This window comes from Myotis daubentonii, chromosome 1, assembly GCF_963259705.1.
Source record: "Myotis daubentonii chromosome 1, mMyoDau2.1, whole genome shotgun sequence".
Lineage (NCBI taxonomy): Eukaryota > Metazoa > Chordata > Mammalia > Chiroptera > Vespertilionidae > Myotis > Myotis daubentonii.
In genome coordinates this window covers 219,115,482-219,130,289 of record NC_081840.1, presented here as the reverse complement: position 1 = coordinate 219,130,289, position 14,808 = coordinate 219,115,482, and the positions used below count along the sequence as shown (strand labels likewise).

The following is a 14,808-nucleotide window of genomic DNA, read 5'->3' as shown; positions in this document are numbered from 1 at the left end:
TCTAGAATATTTACTTTAGTAAAATTTCAAATACCTATAAAAGTAGAGAGAATAGTATAAATGAACCCCCTTCACCCAGTTTCAGCTGTTTTCATCACATGGCCAGTCTTATTTCTTTATCCATCCATCCACCCCCACGTCCTCTCAGATGTAACTTGTAGCATTGGTTATCTCTGTCACTCACTGATAATTAGCCTTTGTTTAATGTGTTTTTTTAAACCTTATTCAAGGATATGTTTTTATTGATTTTTAGAGAGAGACACGAAGGGGAGGAGAGAGGGAAGGTGGGAGAGAGAAACATCGATGAGAGAGAGAGAGAGAGAGAGAGAGAGGAACCGAGAAACATCCATGTGAGAGAGAATCATCAGTCAGTTGCCTCCCATATGCACCTGAACCGGAGATCAAACCTACAACCTGGGAATGTGCCTTGACTGGGCATCAAATCTGTGACCCTTGATGCATGGGATGACGCTCCGGCCCACTGAGCAATACCAGCCAGGGCTAATTAATTTTTTTTTTTTTTTACATTGTTTAACCCCTTAGGTTAAAATAACATTTTTGAGCCCAGCCAGCATGGCTCAGTAGTTGAGCATTGATCTCTGAACCATGAGTTCATGGTCGATTCCCAGCAGGGCACATGCCCAGGTTGCAGGCTCAATCACCAGTAGGGGGCATGTAGGAAGCAGCCAATCAGTGATTCTCTCTCATCATTGATGTTTCTTTCTCTCCCTCTCCCTTGCTCTGTGAAATTAATAAAAAGGTATTAAAAAATTTTTTTTGAATCCCTGTTATGTATTAGGCATTGTTAGGTGTTAGAATTAATAGAGAGAAAAATAAGACACAGCCTGTGCCCCGAGTAGCTTATCTCCTGTTCTATTCTTTGGTTTTCCGTCTCTAGATCTGTGTAGTCCATATGGTAGCCACTAGCCACTAGCCACTAGCCACTAGCCACATGCAGCTATTTAAATTAGTTGAAGTTATGTAAAATTTTATATTCAGTTCCTTCGTCATGCTAGACCAGTGATAGTGAACTGCGTGTCAGAGGTGACACGCGAGCTCATTTTTTTGGTTGATTTTTCTTTGTTAAATGGCATTTAAATATATAAAATAAATATCAAAGATAGAAGTCTTTGTTTTACTATGGTTGCAAATATCAAAAAATTTCTATATGTGACACGGCACCAGAGTTAAGTTAGGGTTTTTCAAAATGCTGACACGCCGAGCTCAAAAGGTTCGCCATCACTGTGCTAGACACATCTGAAGTGCTCAGAAGCCACATGGTTAGGGGCTGCCGTGTTGGCCAGCACAAACTAGAACATTTCCGTCGTCACTTCCATTGGACAGTGATGCTGTAGCTAAATAGAATGTGGACACTTGTGGCCTATTTTTTTTTTTTAATCTCTACACGATCTTTGTCTTTGTAGGTAATTAACATACTTATTGATATTAAAAATTTTAATGTTCACTTTACAGCGTGTGCATATTTTATTGAGGCCCATTTGTACTGTTATTTTTGTGACCTCTTCTTAAAACCTTTGAAGTAATCCAGCATACATTTTCTTCCAACATAGGCAAAATTTAGTTATAAATAGAATTTATCCCCTATTTGTTAACAACTGTGCAAACCTTCAATTCTGATATTTGAAAACAAACTTCGTACTTGTCAGCCTAATATAATTGCTTTTGATAAAATAATGCGGTCTGCAGATGTTGACATTTATAATTCTTATATTTTTCTCAAAATCATACCAACGCTAACCAGGATGGGGAGCCAGAGTGTTTCTCAGGCCAGCCTGTTATTTGATCAGAGTCGTTAATTAGAATGAATTACAGAAAACTTAGAAATAACTTTCTTTTACGGAAGTAGGACTTTGTTATTACTTATAATTTTTGGAGTAATTTAGGCAGCTTACATGCTTTTTTTTTAAGTATATTTAAAAAATATATTTAATGTATTGATTTCAGAGAGGAAGGGAGAAGGAGAGAGAGATAGAAACATCAATGATGAGAGAGAATCATTGATCGGCTGCCTCCTGCACACCCCCTACTGGGGATCGAGCCCTCAACCCAGGCATGTGCCCTTGGCCGGAATCGAACCTGGGACCCATCGGTCCGCAGGCTGATGCTCTATCCACTGAGCCAAGCGGGTGAGGGCGGCAGCTTACATTCTTACTGCATGTCTCTATGGTAACAAGAAGCGGGATTAGAAGAGGAGTGAATTGCCGGTCAGGCCTCGTTAGAGCAGGACGCAGGGGGAAGCACACTGGTTTGGGCACTGGGGCCTCATGGGAATCTGGCTCTGCCACCTTAGCTCTGTAACCTCGGCTTGCTCTTGTGTAAAATGTCACTCTAGCGAAAGCAGGGACTTCTTTTATTCGTGGTGTTCCCAGCACCTGTGCTACACTCAATAAATAATTTTGGGAAGGACAAATGAATGAATGAGTAGAACTAGAGTATGGCTGGCTTTACCAATAATTTAGAAGTTTATATTAAAAATAGTTTTAAAATAATCTAGGTTTGCAGAAGCATGTCCAACATGCCTTTTCCTGACCAAACACAAGGAGGTCATTCAAATACTGCCAAAGCACAGGCAGCATAAAGTCTTCCTTCACCATATTTGACCCCCTTTATCCTTCCTGTAGTTTTTAGAAGAAAGTAAGTTTTTCTTGGTGAAAAGAGGATGTTGAAAATTGAAAATTTGGTCCAGTGAAACACATTAGTCTTGGAAAAGCATCTATAATTAAAATTATGTTTGTAGTTTTTCTTTAAAGGTAGTTTTTAAATTTATATTTTCAGCAATGTTGAGAATGACAGAAGACCATGTGATTCCCGAGCTGAATAAGGTAGTATATAACAGTATATTTCTCTAATGTGCTATTTATGCCCTGGTGGAGCTCAGCTTTGCTAGTTGTCTTGGTATTCTTATTATACAGTTATTAGTTAATAGGCTGTCAGGCTGTAGACTTGAGGCAAATCTTAGTAAGCCTTTGTTTTTTATCTCACAAAGTACCTTTATTATGGCTAATCTTAGGAGATTTAACATTCTTAAATCTTAAGTACATTTTTATTTTCCTGGGAAATCTGGTACTTAGATATTCATATTTATTTTCTTTCGACTATCAGGATTGTGACAAATAGCAGTGAGGTCTCTTTCCAGGAAGATCTTACAGATTAGGTCAAAGTTCCCAAAAGTGCAGCTCACTCATCCTCACCCCTGCCCAAACTGTCCAATCTGAATAGGTAATTTTGAGCCTGAAAAAACAGAGAGCAGTAAAATTAGCCTCGGTGGAATAAGTAGGTAAGGGTTGCAGCTTAACACAGAGTAGATCTTCTGTGCTGTGGGTGCCTGGACTTGTCATCCAGGAAAGTTCACAGTTAGCTCTTCTAAGACATCACTCTTACCTTTATGTTGGGAGATAAAACATGTTCATTGTTGGGGGACCTAGATGTGTGCTTTTTGAGGGCTGAAGGACCTGGGAGAGGTGAAGGAAGGGACATTGCGAGAAGCAGAGGCCAGCGCGGAGCACGCAGTGCTGAGGAGTGCAGCCCTTAGCTCGGGCGGAGGTGAATTACCTGGGCTTACCGTCCCCACCCCCACAGGAGGGACTGCACTGGGCCCAGCACAGGCCTCGCACAATAAGCAACCTTGGCCATGAGAATGTCTCTGGCTGTTGGAGTCTCTGATTGGAAAATGGGCTTAAGGGTTTAATTACAGGCTTCTCGGAACCTGGGGATTTCATATGTTCAGAGTTACGTAATCTGGGCTTCTATTGATATTTCCTCAATGGAACTTTGTTTATTTGTCTTATGGCTTTTAGGAGATAGTAAAAAAAGTCACATTTATCATTAAATGATATTTCTTTATTGGGAAGCTTTCTTTTATCTTGATTTGTTTTCTTTTTGTTTTTGATAGATGACTCAAAAAGATATCACCTTTGTTGCTGAATTTCTTACTGAACATTTCAATGAGGTAGGAAATTGTTATTTCTGTAATGCTGGTTTTTCTTCTTAATAATTGCAATAGAGCTGGGTAATGGTAAGAAGTGGTCAAATTCAATCCAGTTTAATTGAAGGTCCTTAGCAGTTACGCTTTTAAAAAGGTTGAGCTAATTAATGGCAGTGTTTATTTATTTCACATATAGCCTGTAAGTTGAACTTTTGTTTGATTGTGTGTCTTACAGTCCATGAAAGAAAAGAGTAACTGCCACTAACAGCTCTCTTAACAAAGTTTTTGGCTTAAATATAAGATTGTGTGTGTGTGTGGGTGAGAGAGTTGATTTATTAATTAAACCATACTTATCCTTTCTAGGCTCCAGACCTTTATAATCGAAAAGGAAAATACTTTAATGTTGAAAAAGTTGGTCAGGTATGGACTTTGCATTTAATTTAGTGTTTGTTTTTTTTTAATTTTTAAAAACTAATTTTAAAACATTAGCAGTGTTAGTCTTTATTACCCAGAGTTTATGGAAAGTAATATAAGGCCAGTTATAGAGTAGCCCTGCCCTTTTAGTGGAATAACTAAAGAGGAGCAGTTTTTAAACTTTTTGGTCTCAGAATCCTTTTATATTCTTAAAATTATTGAGGACCCTAAATAGCTTTTTTGTGGGGCGTATCTATCAATGGTAGATATTATTAGGAATTAGAAATGAAACAATAAAATATTTCTTGATTCATTAAAAAATAACAGTTCCATTACATGTTAATTTAAATAATTTCAATGAAAAACAACTATCATTTAGAAACTATAACTTAGTAGATAGCGGCATTGTTTTATTATTCTACAAGTCTGATGTCTGGCTTAATAGAAGACAGCTGGATTATCATATCTGCTTCTGCATTTAATCTGCTGTGATACGTTGTTTTGGTTAATTATATAAAGAATATCTGGCTTCGTACAGGTGTGTGTTTGGAAAGGGAGAAGTATGTTAGTAGCGATTTAGATAATTGTGGGTATTCTCTGATACTGCACCAGATCCTGACAAGTGATGGTATATTAAAGGTTAGTTTCAACGTGGAATCACAGTGTGGAATCTAAATTGCATCAGTGGACTTTTCGTTCTCTAATGCACTACAGATCCATTCACCTGCCTGGCACTTTGAATGGGTCTGCCCCCCAGACGTGATTTTGTAATGTCATGTATTGCCACTAGGAAAATACCGGTTCACTGAGATCTGCACATCTTCCATATGCCGACACCTCTCTTCATACAGAATCCCAGAGTCGGGTTTCATACTGTCACCACCGGTCTCATCCGTCTTTAAGTCCCGTGAAGCTGTCAATTACACAGTGACAGATACAGAATTTTCAGAACTTTAGTTTTGGCATAAATGTTTAAATATCATCATTGGCAACCAATACTGGCAAGTTGTTTTGTGTAAAGTGACAGCCTCACTTACTTTATTTTCAAGAAAATATATCTGCCAAGTACCCAAGAATGGATAATCGTTTTTTGCCAGTCATTCTCTCATAAAAAACTGGAATTCCATTAACAGCAAAAAAGTGCCTGGCTACGTCACAGCTGTGCTGTCCAGTGCTCTCCCTGTTGGTGTGCAAAAGTAGAAGTGCCTTACGGATGCTTCCTGGTGCTGTCACACAGGACATTAAAGAGACCTGTACTCCACGGTTGAGTGTTAATGAAATCAATAGCTGCATCAGAGATGGTGAAACTGGGGGTGTGTGGCAAAGAGGAAGACAGTGGCGGCTAGGAAGGTTTGGTGCTACTGCTCGACGCTTGATGACGATGCCGGGGATTTTCCCACCCGTGCTTTTGACCATCAGTGCAAGTGTCATTCCAGCGAAAGGGCACACAACAGCATGGCATCACTGTAAGAACAGTACCGACCTCACGAGTCCCTGAAAGCGTCCGTGGCCACAGGTTGAGAACTACTGCCAGAGTAGATTGACAGTTGATACTTTTTTCAAATTAATTTATAGACTTACATGTATAAGCTTAAAATATGCTTCATGAAAATAGAACTCAGAATTTAAATTCAATTTACGGCCTGTACGTTTACAGCATTCTGATCTTTTAGTCGTTAGCAGTTTCTTTAGTTGCTTGGTATTTAGCAAATTTTGATCACCTCCCTTAGAATAACAGCAGGGCACTTTCCAAGAGGACTTGGCAGTAAAACAGACTAACTTATTACGTAGAAGAATGTTAAATGTAAACAGTTTGAAGCCTGATTTTAAATTCTGTGTTTGTAGTATTTAAAAGATGAAGATGATGACCTGGTGTCACCCCCTAACACAGAAGGAAACCAGTGGTATGACTTCCTTCAGAACAGCAGCCACCTGAAAGGTATTGCATGGGCCCAGGAGGTGTTGGCCAGTGCGTTTCTTATTTGAGACCAGTGCACCCACTCATGGTTTTGTTGAACCCTTGCTGAGTACTTACCTAAGTTCTTTGGATTTATCTTCTGTGTCCATTTTATTTGATTAGAGAAACAGTAAAAAAACAAAGTGTATGATATTACCATGATCAAAAACACTGTTAACTGCACTGTAGTAAGATTGCTTATTCTGAAGTATGATGTTGTCTGTGTGGCATCTTATAAAAAATAGGATATTGCGAAGAAGACTAAAGAGCCTGCTAGTCAGAGGAGTCCGCTTGGCCGGTGCCAGTTTGTTGACTCCTAAAAGCGGACGCATCCTTGTGTTCTCCTGAGGTTGCAGCTTTCCTGTTTCCTTGTTATGCCTTCCATTTTCTAGGATCTTAAAATGTTGGTGTGGTAAAACCTTTCCTACCCAGCATTATCAGGGATGCAACACAAAACAGCAGCCATCCTATACGTCCGAAGATCACCATTTTAGATGAGAATATTTTTAAAGTGTTCTTTGCTTTCTGAAAGAGTAATCTGACCAGGTTAGCTATTTCCTAGATCCTTACATGTATTATCTCCTTCAGTCCTGAGAAGAACCTGTGGGAAGGTCCTGTTATCCTCATTTTACTAATGAGGAAACGAGGCTAGAGAAGGCCCAAGCTCATACAAGTCAGTAAGTGATGGAGCTAGGATCCCGCTAACTAGAGCCGAGTTTTTAACTGGACTCGGATGTAATCTCTGCCACTCGGATCTGGTTGCTGCTTATCCAAATGAGTGACTGAGGGAGGGAGGCAGGGAGAGCAGGAAGCGGGAGGAATTCTCTGAGGCCCAGAACTTTGCTTATTGCTCTTGTGTTTTAACCCTGGGAGTCCATTCTTTTTCAGGGCAACAAATACTGGATGGGGCAAAAGTAGGTTTTCAGTTGTTCGTGTGGAAAATAATACAATAATTAATAAAATAATCCAAGAATAAATTCTGTTTTGCATACTCACAACTGACAAAGCACATCTGACACCAAAATTAGAGGGTTTTTTCTTCATGAGACCAGTTGCGACACCGAGTGTGTGTCCTACAATTTAATCCTGACACCAGCTACGTGAGTTAGCACCGGGCGCCGCCGTTTAGAGGCTCAGCCCCACAGGCTGGCCCCACTTCTGACTTCACTCGCAAGTGTGGGGACCCCAGGTGATCCATGTTTCTGTCCCACTTGGCGACAAAGTTGCGGGTTCCCAGAACTCCCCTTCTTCAAGTTTGATAATTTGCTAAAATGGTCCACAAAATTCAGAGAAAGACCATGATCACTGGTTTATTATAAAGGAACAACCAACTAGAAATGATGCACAGGGCGTGGAATTGGCAGGGGGCACGGAGCCCTCTCCCAGTGCACCACCTCCCAGAACCTCAAGGTGCTCACCTCCTCGAGGCCCTCCGAGCTCTGTTGTGGAGGGGTCTTACGGAATTTTCATTATGAAGCCATGGCTGATGAAGGCATTGACCACTGGTGATTGAACTTAACTCCACCTTCTCTTCCCTTCCCAGATGTTGGGGGTTGGGGCTGAAAGTCCCAAACTTCTGACCAAGGCTTGGCCTTTTTTTGTAATCCGTAAAATGGAGAATATGATGCTTTCTTTGTACAAGTATTGTAAGCGGTTATAGCCCTGACCGGTTTGGCTCAGTGGATAGAGTGTTGGCCTGCAGACTGAAGGGTCCTGGGTTCAATTTCAGTTGGGGGCATGTACCTTGGTTGCGGGCACATCCCCAGTAAGAAGGTGTGCAGGAGGCAGCTGATCGATGTTTCTAGCTTTCTATCCCTCTCCTTTCCTCTCTGTAAAAATCCAATCCTATCTAATAATAGACAATGATTGAAATTGACCGTACCTTCGCTACACCTCCCATTGGCTAATCAGGGAGATATGCAAATTAACCACCAACAAAGATGGCAGTTAATTTGCATATGTAGGCACGAAGCGGTGGAGCGAAGACTGAAGGCGGCTCTGGCCAGAGCAGCGAGGGCTGTGAAGGCGGCACCGGTTTTCCTCTGGCACCCAGGACCCAGGCCTATTGCACAAATTTTTTCGTGCAACAGTCCTCTAGTAAAATATATTTTTTTAAAAAAACTGCTATAAAAAGAACCTAGCATAGTTGGTGTCAGTAAATGCTAAATTAGAAATTACTTTCTACTGAAAAAGTAGCCTTTTTACAAGTAAAGAGCTTATTTTCATTGCACTGGTTTCTTGTCTCCTGTGTCTGTTTTTAGTATCACAATCTTCCAAAACAGCACCAGACTGCTGTTGTCACACCACTGTGGCTAAGAAGAGAGAAGAATGAACTGTGTTTCATTATATGTCTTATGGTTCCCAAATCTCCCCTTTCTTCTTACAGCCAACAGAAACGCCCTGTTGGATTTCGGTGGGGAAAATAGCATGTGGAGTAACAGGCTGCTCGGACTCAGCTTGTAGTCAGTGTGGTTGTATCCAGTGGGCGGTCAGCAGGGGTGACAGAAGGCAGGGGTGTTTTTAGTGAGGTGGTGTGAAGGGGTGACGAAGTGTCCAGGGAGAATCCCACCCTCACCTAAGCGGTGTGGGCTGGCTCTAATGACAGATATTTCCTTCTAATCATCTGGTCGACTATAGCTTTGTTTGTTTCTGTTTTTCTTTGAAACCAGAAAGCCCTTTGCTGTTTCCCTATTATCCTCGAAAATCATTGCATTTTGTGAAAAGGCGGATGGAGAACATTATTGATCAATGTTTGCAAAAGCCAGCAGTAAGTTCGAAATGCATGCCTTTGTGTAGGAGCAAGAACATCTATAGTGTGTGGCTCATTTATGTTAATGATCATAGTTATTAAGGTGAACCATAGAAAATGCGTTTGACTAACAAAGCTGGCAGGTTTATATGGTTCCCCCTAATATTTCCTCTTAGAGTTTCTTACACACATTAAAGACAAAAAGATGAAAGCGTTGGCATCTTTAGTATTTGGTATAAACGTTCTTAGTTACGGAGCTGTTGTGTCTCTTGTTTACTACCGAAGGGTGGGTGATTAATGCTATGAGACTACAGGGGTGGTTCTCAGGGGGGTACGTGCTTATCTCCAAGGCGCTTTCCAGCTCAGAATTGTCTCTCTCTTTCCCTTACTGTCATGACTGTCATTAAAGTTTCTTGTGTAAAAGGTTTGATGATATAGATGATCGTTTTACTAGACTTAACCAATGCTGGTCATTCACTTTCTGTACAGTGTTTTTCTGCTCTAATGATATTTTAAATTTTATTTTATTTAGGATGTAATTGGAAAATCAATGAATCAAGCAATCTGTATCCCATTATATAAAGATACTAGAAGGTAATTCTATTTGCCTTTTGGGTGGTATAATTCAGCAGCCAATTTAAAATTTTATTAATTTTTTCCCTTTTGTTTTAGTGAGGACTCTACACGTAGATTGTTCAAATTCCCTTTTCTGTAAGTGTGTGTTTCTTCCCTATCATGTGAACAGTATAGTTTTGTTCTGTGCATTGAAAACTGCATAGCGTGTTTGACATTAATTTTTTTTCCCTTAGGTGGAATAATAAGACTTCAAATCTACATTATCTTCTTTTTACTATTTTAGAAGATTCAGTTTATAAAATGTGCATCTTAAGGAGACATACTGATATTTCCCAGTAAGTGTTCATCTGAAGTTTGAATCAGAAGAGATAAGATTTTATTCTTAATCATAAAACATACAGCTCCTCTTCCCTACATTTCAGGTTTTGCTTAACCTGCCTTATGACTTGTCCGTGAGCTGTTCTCAGTCTCAGTTTTCATGTCACTAGATAGACGATGGTGCCAGATGAGGAGGCTATATGATCCCTTCTGATTCCAGAGTGTCTGATTTTGTATTGGTGTCTAGCAGTTACATGGAGGATGGTTTTTAGGCTTAGGAAAAAGCAAGAGCAGAACACTCGGGATTACATCTCATGAACCTGTAGGAGTTCAGAACTGTACTTTGGGTTCCTTATAGGAAGGCCTTTACCTGAGGTTAAGGATGCCTTTCATTCAACAAGAGGCCTCACCCACAGACACTACTTTTGAGAAGCCACAGGGAAAGTTCTGAAAGGTAGATCAGACTCAGGATGCCGTTAGTATCTGAAATGGGTTTAAACCTGAATTTCCAGGACATATTGTGAGACCACGGTGTGAAATCATTTGGTTGTTCCAGATGTCCTTAATTCTGTAAGGTATCCAGCTGCTTTGGTGACCCTAAGGTTGTAAATCAAGTTGTAATGTTGATGTTGGGTGTACCTCTCTAGGTGTTTAAGTTATTAGTGTTCTAGAGTGAGCATAATGGGATTTGGGTCTGGGATTTGGGGTTTAGGTAGATACACTAACACTGATAATCATGTTCTTTCAAGCGTTTAGATTATTGGCTATCCGGGTTGTTCCACAAAGTCTCTCTTTCCCCCCTCTTCTTTCTTCAAGATCTGTAAGCAATGGACTAATTGCTATTAAATTTGGGAGCTTCACATATGCCACAACTGAGAAAGTGAGGAGAAGGTAAATCTTGAATTCTGTTTGGATGGTATATAAATATGTATGTATATGTTTTGTCCTGTGAATTATAGGAATATAGTTAGACTCAGTTAAGTGATATATACCTACAAGGCCTTCCTTGCTTGCAACACAAGGGAGGGATTGCCACATACTGTATACTTGGCAGAGAGGGTTCCCTGGAACCTTACCACGCTGCAGCGGGAATTTATGTAGCGGTTTCCTGTAATTAGTACCTCTCAGCTAGTTCCCTGTCTGTTAGTAAGAAAGTAATGTGGTGCAGGGGCACCTGGCTGAGGTTCTTGTTACGACCAACATTATTCTTCGTGCGGTGGGATTTTCTTAGGGTACAAAAGGGCAACAGCACCTAAGTCTTCCCTGCGGCTTTGCGGAGGACAGAACTGACACTACGCAGAGGCCGATCTTTTTCTCGCTCCTCACTTAAAAGCATCTTACGATAACGCCTTTGAGGTTATTGTGTCTTCACATGTAAATTCTGTTTTTACTTTCAGTGTGGTTAACTCAAAATACATATAAGGAATCATTCATGGAATTTCCACAGGCTTAAGGCCTGACCATTGAAACTGTGAACCAACCTTATAGATTTTTATTTTTTCACGATTACTTATTTTTAGGGCTTAGTTATTTTTGTGAATAATCCGAATATAAGTAAGTGTGTTTTTAGTGCAAACTAATGATATATTTCAAGTGTTATTGTATAGAATGTCGCTTGACTTTTTTTATTGTCAGGTTTTTTTTGCTTGGTACGAGTATGTTATGCATCCAGTATTGTCTCTGTAGTTATGATCATCTTTCAGGTAACAAAACGTATTTCACTTCTAGCACCTACAGTTGTCTAGATGCACAGTTTTATGATGATGAAACTGTGACGGTGGTTCTTAAGGACACTGTAGGACGTGAAGGAAGAGACAGACTCTTGGTCCAGTTGCCATTGTCTTCAGTGTATAACTGTGAAGATTCTGCAGAATTTCAGTTCACTGGGAATTACTCTACAAGGTAACTAACTCATCAGTAAGTTCCTCTTTCTGATATAACGGTTACAATGTTTTTAATGTATGTCATATATTCCAGTTCTTTATGTATGCTAGATAACAGTTAACCAGGGATAATCATACAGTCAGTCATATTTTTTATTTTAAAAATACTGGCTTTAACAGCTCTTCTGTTCCTTTGCTTTACTAGTAAATCAGTAGGTATGTGCTGGAACAAGGTTGGGTGTTGTTTGGGGTAGAGAATGGGACTTCTGTAAGTTCTTTCTTTTTTTTAAAATATGTTTTATTGATTTTCTACAGAGAGGAAGGGAGAGGGGTAGAGAGTTAGAAACATCGATCAGCCGCCTCCTGCACGCCCCCCACAGGGGATGTGCCCACAACTAAGGTACATGCCCTTGACCGGAATCGAACCCCGGACCCTTGAGTCCGCAGGCTGACGCTCTATCCACTGAGCCAAACCGGTCTGGCACTGTGAGTTCTTTCTTAAGGAGCAGCGTTAATCCCACTTTATAGTAGAATTAGTTACCCTAGATTGCCTTCAGTGTTTCCCTTCCTGACGTAGGGCCTCAGTAGCCACATGGAGAGGACATGGCCATTTTCAAGAGATGGCTTTGGCTGGCTGAGATTTAAGAAAGCAGATCCTTTCTCTAATTTAAAAATGTGTCTATTTATTTTCCTCGAAAGAGAATAAAAAACCTTACCTAGAAGATATTTTGCTTATTTGTAATTATAGTATTTTTGTAGAATATAGCACACAGTGTTTTTATACAAAGTCTGGTAAAATTATCTTGGAGATGGGAATATCGATAGAAACTGAGCCCATGGTTGACCCTGCCACCCCCCCCTATTAAACCAGGAGGTGATCCCCTTTTCACTCCTGGGTCTGTTTTTCCCACTCTCTAGGCTAGATGAACAGTGTGGTGCTATCCCTACACGTACCATGCATTTCGAGAAGCATTGGAGATTACTGGAAAGTATGAAAGCGCAGTATGTTGCTGGGAATGGTTTTCGAAAGGTGTCCTGTGTGGTAAGTGTTTGCAGATTGCTTACTAAGAGTTACAGGAGGAAGCGACTGGATCCATATGGTCCTTTCAGGGCAAACTTTTTGTGATAAATTGCTTCTGTTGATGATGAGCTTGTTAGTCACCTTAGCTATTTAGTTCTCTTGTTCTGAGAAAGCTTACTAAGTAATCAGTAACAAGTCTAGATTTTAATTATGGAATTGTTACTATTGCATGTGGAGATTCTTTTGTGCAAAATGAAAGCTTCAGTTTAGTGATTTTGTTGAACATTGATGGGAAAATAATCCTATATAATAAAACCCTAATATGCAAATCAACCAAACGGTGGAATGACCGGTCGCTATGATGCTCACTGACCACCTGGGGGCAGACGCTCAATGCTGGAACTGGCCCCTGGTGGTCAGTGCGCTCCCACAGGGGGAGCACCGCTCAGCCAGAAGCCAGGCTCATGGCTGGCAAGTGCAGCGGCGGTGGTGGGAGCCTCTCCCACCTCCATGGCAACACTAAAGACCCCTCCGGGGATGTCCGACTGCCAGCTTAGGCCCGCTCCCCTTGGGGGGTCCCGGACTGCGAGAAGATGCAGGCCAGGCTGAGGGACGTTCCCTCCCACCCCCCTCCAGTGCATGAATGTGGTGCACCGGGCCTCTAGTTTTCCTATAAAACCATTCTTTGAACTCCTGATTTCTAATTCCTTATGCATAATTAGCTAAGCCATACATTTTAAAATTCTGTATTTGGCCTTTTTTTTCTTCAGTTAAGCTCAAATCTCCGTCATGTGAGAGTGTTTGAAATGGACATCGATGATGAATGGGAGCTGGATGAGTCTTCAGACGACGACGAGGAGGCCAGCAATAAGCCTGTAAAAATCAAGGAAGAAGTGTTGTCCGAGTCAGAGGCAGAGAGCCAACCAGCTGGTGCTGCTGCTTCAGCGCCGGAGATAGTCATCAAAGTGGAGAAACTGGACCCAGAGCTGGACTCCTAGTCTTGGTGCCATTTTTTCGTATGTTCTCATCGTGTCAGAAAGGACACAGGAGATGGGCTCAGACGTCTTGAACCACTTTTAATTGTCTTTGTGTAACAAAGAAATAAACAGCAATTTTTATCCTCATTCCGCTTCATCTTCTCTTAGTGGTATAGTCATTGTGATAGACTTTCTTTTTGCTGAAATTCCTTTATATTACTGTGTGCTGAACTAGTGCTTAAAGAAAACAAATTGTTAAGAAAAAGGTAGGTATCGGAAATCATTCCTATATCAGGAAAACATTACAATTAAGTAGTCATTCACTGGAAGTTTTTTCTTTTTAATTTAAATTCTTAATTGTTTAAAGTATTACATATGGCTCCTTTTCCCCCCACTGACTTCTCTCTGGCCACTACCACTCCCCAGAACATGCCCTCACCCCTGTTGTCTGTGTTTATTGGTTAGGCTTATATGCATGCATACAAATCCTTTGGTTGATCTCTCCCCCATCCTCCCATCCTCCCCTGCCTTCCCTCTGAGGTTTGATGGTCTGTTCCATGGTTCTATGTCTCTGCATCTATTTTTATTCATCAGTTTATGTTGTTCATTATATTCCACAAATAAGTGAGATCATGTGATATTTATCTTTCTCTGACTGGCTTATTTCACGTAGCATAATGCTCTCCAGATCCATCCATGCTGTTGCAAATGGTAAGAATTCCTTCTTTTTTACAGCAGCGTAGTATTCCATTGTGTAGATGTACCACAGTTTTCTAATCCACTCATCTGCTGAAGGGCACTTAGGCTGTTTCCAAATCTTAACTATTTAAATTGTGCTGCTATGAACATAGGGGTGCATATATCCTTTCTAATTGGTGTTTCTGTTTTCTTGGGGTATATTCCTGGGTTACTGGGTCAAATGGGAATTCCATTTTTAATTTTTTTTAAAAAAAAATATATTTTATTG

General features: G+C 40.5%; 1 protein-coding gene across 4 annotated transcripts in view; it reads left to right on the top strand.

The window, feature by feature from the left end:
- Window positions 1–13,988, top strand: part of ANAPC4 (anaphase promoting complex subunit 4) — a 30,978-nt gene extending 16,990 nt beyond the window's left edge. For 2 of the 4 annotated variants that reach the window (XM_059674031.1, XM_059674022.1), the window contains 12 exons: window positions 2,797–2,843; window positions 3,914–3,970; window positions 4,310–4,366; window positions 6,206–6,299; window positions 8,987–9,084; window positions 9,599–9,660; window positions 9,739–9,777; window positions 9,876–9,977; window positions 10,777–10,851; window positions 11,689–11,862; window positions 12,762–12,885; window positions 13,635–13,988. In XM_059674031.1, coding sequence (XP_059530014.1) covers window positions 2,797–2,843; window positions 3,914–3,970; window positions 4,310–4,366; window positions 6,206–6,299; window positions 8,987–9,084; window positions 9,599–9,660; window positions 9,739–9,777; window positions 9,876–9,977; window positions 10,777–10,851; window positions 11,689–11,862; window positions 12,762–12,885; window positions 13,635–13,862 — 1,157 coding nt within the window. In that variant the 3' untranslated portion in view covers window positions 13,863–13,988. The remainder of the gene's footprint in view (window positions 1–2,796; window positions 2,844–3,913; window positions 3,971–4,309; window positions 4,367–6,205; window positions 6,300–8,986; window positions 9,085–9,598; window positions 9,661–9,738; window positions 9,778–9,875; window positions 9,978–10,776; window positions 10,852–11,688; window positions 11,863–12,761; window positions 12,886–13,634) is intronic. The other 2 variants (XM_059674040.1, XM_059674050.1) reach the window with 2 other exon arrangements.
- The last annotated feature ends 820 nt before the right edge of the window (window positions 13,989–14,808 follow it).